Source organism: Poecilia formosa, unplaced genomic scaffold, assembly GCF_000485575.1.
Source record: "Poecilia formosa unplaced genomic scaffold, Poecilia_formosa-5.1.2 Scaffold657, whole genome shotgun sequence".
Taxonomy (NCBI): Eukaryota; Metazoa; Chordata; class Actinopteri; order Cyprinodontiformes; family Poeciliidae; genus Poecilia; species Poecilia formosa.
In genome coordinates, this window is record NW_006800596.1 from 39,772 (window position 1) to 44,356 (window position 4,585).

A 4,585-nucleotide genomic window follows, 5' to 3' on the forward strand; every position below is an offset into this window, starting at 1 on the left:
TTTTTTTTTTTTTTTTTTTTTTTGCTCTTTTGGTTTAATTGGCAATAAGTTCATTCTTCGTCATGTGAGGAGTTTTCATCTGTCCAGTATTTTTTAATTCAATCCCTCAAGTTTGATTTATGATTCCTTAGATACAGGAATTGCTGCATTGAGTCAACTAAAGAAACATTGACTTTCTGAATAATTTCATTGATGATCAAATGTTATCCATCCATTTTCTAACCTGTCCCTTAGTGGGGTCAGGAGGTGCTGGTGCCTCTCCAGCCAACGTTCCGGGCGAGAGGTGGGGTCACCCTGGACAGGTCGCCACTCTGTCGCAGTGAGTGATAAAATATTAATCATATTTATTAATAATTACAAAAGCCAAACATGAATGCAAATTTTGATTCCCAACATTGGTATATTTTAAATTAAACCAACTTTATGAAAACATATTTCCTTTAAACAAGTGCAATCTTGTCTGACAAAAGGAAAAATTTTATATAATTTTCTTTAAGAAACCAAAGATGAGCAAAATGTTGCTGTGATTTCCATGCATATCACACACTGTTCTGCAGACTTACACTGTTTTCAGCGTAGTTGCCTCCAAAGTCAATTATCAGCCTCAGAGCACTCAGGATCAGAGCGTCGACGTCTGGATCCAGTTGAATTTCACTGGTGTAGTTCTTCACTAGGAGGATGTGGTTCTTTGGGATCCCTAGACTGGAGCTGAAATCACACATCTGTTGAAAAAAAAAAAAGTTTATGCAGAGCCTAATACAGAGAGAGAGATTCTCATGTTTCTAAGACTCACCTTTCTCTTTAAATGTTTGCTCCTGTAGACATTTCTCAGATTTTTTTCTGTTTCCCCACAGGCTTCATCAATGTGGGTGAGAATCGCAAACTGAGGGATTCCTGTGGATACAGAGAGTTTCTTTGCATGGGTTATGTTATGTTACCAGAAATAAATATATTTTAACAAGTACAGCAAAGAACACTTCTTAGATTATGGTTAGGAGCAAATCATAAAAAGTGGCAAACATTTCATGACACAATTTAAAAAAAAACCTGTGGATAAATCTTAATTTCATTTTTGCAACACATTGCATTATACAACCTATTAATATTATTGACGACGTAAAGTGTTTACAGTATTTACTCACTGCTGGTAATTGTTACACTATTTTTATAAATGTAAATTTGATTGTATAATTTGTTTCTTACCCAGCTCCTGGGCTGCTTCTCTGATTTCTCTCATTTTCTGTAAAATAGACGGCTTCAAATATGATGCATTATTGTCATAAATGTAAACCAGAACATGAACTCTGTCACTGATGGACGGGTAAGAGTTGTAGCCAAAATCACCATCAGAAAGAGAAGCTGAAGGATTGAACTGTGGAAAAAACATGATGTGTATTAAGTCAAATTGGTATTAAATGTGTATACCTTATAAGGCAAGCCAACTGTGATAAATTTAGGATCTGAGCTTTCTAGGTGCCTAATGAAGATCTTTCTTAAAGGAATTTTTTGCTCTTGATGCCTTTAATTATTAGTAGTTAGACTGGAAGAAACATAGAGAGAGCAGGAGAAGACATGGAGTAAATGTCCTGGGGCAGGAAATGAAGCAAGAGAGATGCATTGAGGAATGTGGCCTCTGAAGGTGATGAGCCTGCTCTACCATTGAGATATGTGGTGCTGCAATTGAAGTTAATTTTAAAAGTAAAAAGTAAAATGATATATTTATACCTTGTATCCATCCTTTACGTGTCCCTTCAAGGCCAGTATGATGTCGTCTGTTCTGACTCCAGTTCTTTCCTCCAGACCCATGACGTCATTGAAAACAAACGGATAAACGTTTCCTCTGCCTTCTTTCTTGAATTTATAGGTTTTATACTGAAAGAAAAAAAAGATTAAAAGGTTTCTATGTAAGGTAAGCTAAGGTAATTTTATTTATACAGTACATTTTCAGCCACAAGGCAATACAAAGTGCTTTACAGGAATTAAAAGGAAATACAAACAAAATAACAAACCAAAGGAAAGAGCAAAAGAAGAAAAAGAGTCTAATGTTGATCTAAAGTATGTAAACAAGGTGCTCCTGTTCAGGGTTGCTAGATAAGTATAAGTCATTATTCTCTGGGCTTTCTATGTATGCTCTAAGTTTGTAAAAGTAATGAGTACTCCACAGTTTCTAAGTAATAATAAAAACTAAATGTTCCTGTTCTGGAAGAGTTTTTTTTTTCTGGATTCTATGTTCGGTCTAATTCAATAATGCAATAATAGGAGTCTCTTTGTATAATAATCTAAAAATTAATCTAAGAAGTATAATATTGGTCTAAATAGTGAGTACTCCACTGTTTCTAAAAAAAATAAGCTAAAGAGTGACTAATTCCTTTTCTGGGTTAAAAGTGAGTACTCCTCAGTTTATAAATAATAACTGATAACTAGGATGAAAAGACAACATTGGGTAGGATATGGCACATAAAGCAAGACAAAAACAAAGACATGCTGGCAAAGGCGTTGAGGTCAGGGAGTGTGTTTGTAACTATGACGTGCTTGCAGATTAGCCCATGTCTCTCACAGCCTGTTCTCCCAAATAAAGTCTCTGATAAAGGTGGAAATATCAAGAGCGAGTCCTTGAGAGTTCAGCTATAAGATTCCACCTTCGCCAAGAGCTAGACAGAAAAGGGCAAATTACTTGCATCGCTGCAAAAAATATATTTTAAATTGTGAGAAGAGCTGTAAATAAAGGAGGACCAAAACTGACATAATAAAAAATAAAAGCAGAAATATATATGCAGTCTGCCAGATAAATCAGATACATTTTCACTCAAACATGTGGAGACTGAGTTGATACACCAAGGTGACACGAGTAAAAAGTCATGATATTAGAAAATGTGAATAAAACAATATATTCACGTTTTTGGTGAAACTTTGATCAAAGGTTATGTTGCTGGTCAGAACTGTATTGGTCATCCTCCCTTGCAGGACGTTGTTGACAGAGTTGATGAAGCTGGTCTTTCCTGCACCGACTGGTCCACAGAGTAAAACCCTGATGGCTTTGACTTCTTCATTTTGAGATTTAAAATTCTTCACATACTGCAGAAGTTCCTGTTTGTTTCTGTTAAAATGTGAAAATAAAAGTTACAATTAAAACGATTTTATCTGTCAGAACAAACTTTTTGCTCCTGCGATCCTTTAGGGCTTCATTTACACTTTGTTAGAATCATGTAGGAGCTGTTTATTAAAAAACACCTCCCATGTTTTTCAAACACTGATAATCATCACAATGAGATGCGACACACATCCCTTAATAAAATAGTGAATTGTTCTGTATTTGAGGATTGATATGAGCATCCTGTTTTAAATCAGTAAATCTCTGAAATGACACATTATCTTATCCATGAATTTGATACGTTTTAATGTTTAAGTGTGAACATGGGAAACCCTCACCATGTCCAGGGCACTGCAGAGGTTTAAGAGCTGAAAGAGGTCAGTTACATAAGACAAGTTGTCCTTTTTATATGTTTGTTTAATGCCTCTCACTAAGGAGTTGTTGATTGTATATTGTGACTATTATTGTTCTTTGTCATTCTTCATGCTTAAATATCTGAATTTTCATATCTGAATGTCTCTCTCTATCCATCACCACTTTTTATTTCATCAGGGATCATTCATTAATTTGATTCATCACCTGTTATATAATTCTTTTGTCTTTTTCATCAGCAGCTAGATTACATGTTGGTAGTTAGAGGAAGAGGTTATTTTTACACATTTCACTTGTAAATTTGGATTATTTTGTTCATAAATTATCAGACTTGATTGGAGACAAGTGTGTTTGTGATCATTCCTTGTATTGTGAGGAGTTTTCTGCTGTCCAGTAGCTTTAAATTCATTCCTTCCTTGTTTTGTCAGTGAAAATAAAATTGCTTTTGTTTTTTGTTTTGTTTGCTTGTTTTTTCCAAGTATCTTTACAGAAAAACCTACTTTGATCAACTCTTCTCCTTAACCTTTCTGCAATTCTGCCACAGTTGAGAGACACATACTGTGCAGCTGTTGTTCCTTTTACATTGTTTTATCTGTTTTCTTTGACAAAACCTGAAAATAAATTTATAGTAACTTACTCAAATATGCAAGGCTAAACAAGTTAGAAAACACTAAGCAAACCTGATAGGATTATAAACTGGTTGTTTTACTGTCTGATGATGCAAAGAGCAACAAACACACTGGTGACATGCAGATGTACAGAAACAAATCTACTCACCCCCAGGGTATTTCTCTCCATGGAGCTTTTAAAACTGTAATAGAAGATAAAGAGCAACGTCTAAAAGAATTAGTCTTGCAAAAAGTAAGCAAAATTTGCTATTTAATCTGTATTTGATAAATTACTTGGGTCCAATTAGTAAAACGTTCCAGAAGTTCATTTGATAATTAGTAAAGGAGCAAAAAACTTGTTTTGATGTAACTACAGTTATACTCACGTGGAGATGGTGGAGGAGCTGAAAACAGCAAAACAGATTAAGATTAGGATTTCTTAGGTCAAAACTATTGCTATTATAAGATTAGCTATTTTTGTGTGAGTGAAAATACACAGAAGAAATAGTTTCTG

At 34.6% G+C, this 4,585-nt stretch overlaps 2 protein-coding genes across 2 annotated transcripts in view; both read right to left on the reverse strand.

Moving 5' to 3' along the window:
* The window catches only part of LOC103130641 (interferon-induced protein 44-like), a 42,142-nt gene extending 37,827 nt beyond the window's left edge, over window positions 1–4,315 (reverse strand). The window contains exon 1 of the mRNA XM_016666084.1: window positions 4,241–4,315. The gene's annotated coding sequence lies outside the window, so the exon portion shown is untranslated. The remainder of the gene's footprint in view (window positions 1–4,240) is intronic.
* Window positions 540–3,105, reverse strand: LOC103130651 (interferon-induced protein 44-like; the record flags this gene model as incomplete). Its single annotated transcript, XM_016666080.1, has 5 exons — window positions 540–722; window positions 794–894; window positions 1,204–1,372; window positions 1,726–1,872; window positions 2,896–3,105. Coding segments are annotated over 5 exons (810 nt in total), but the record flags the coding sequence as incomplete, so codon positions are not given.
* Window positions 4,316–4,585: the final 270 nt, after the last annotated feature.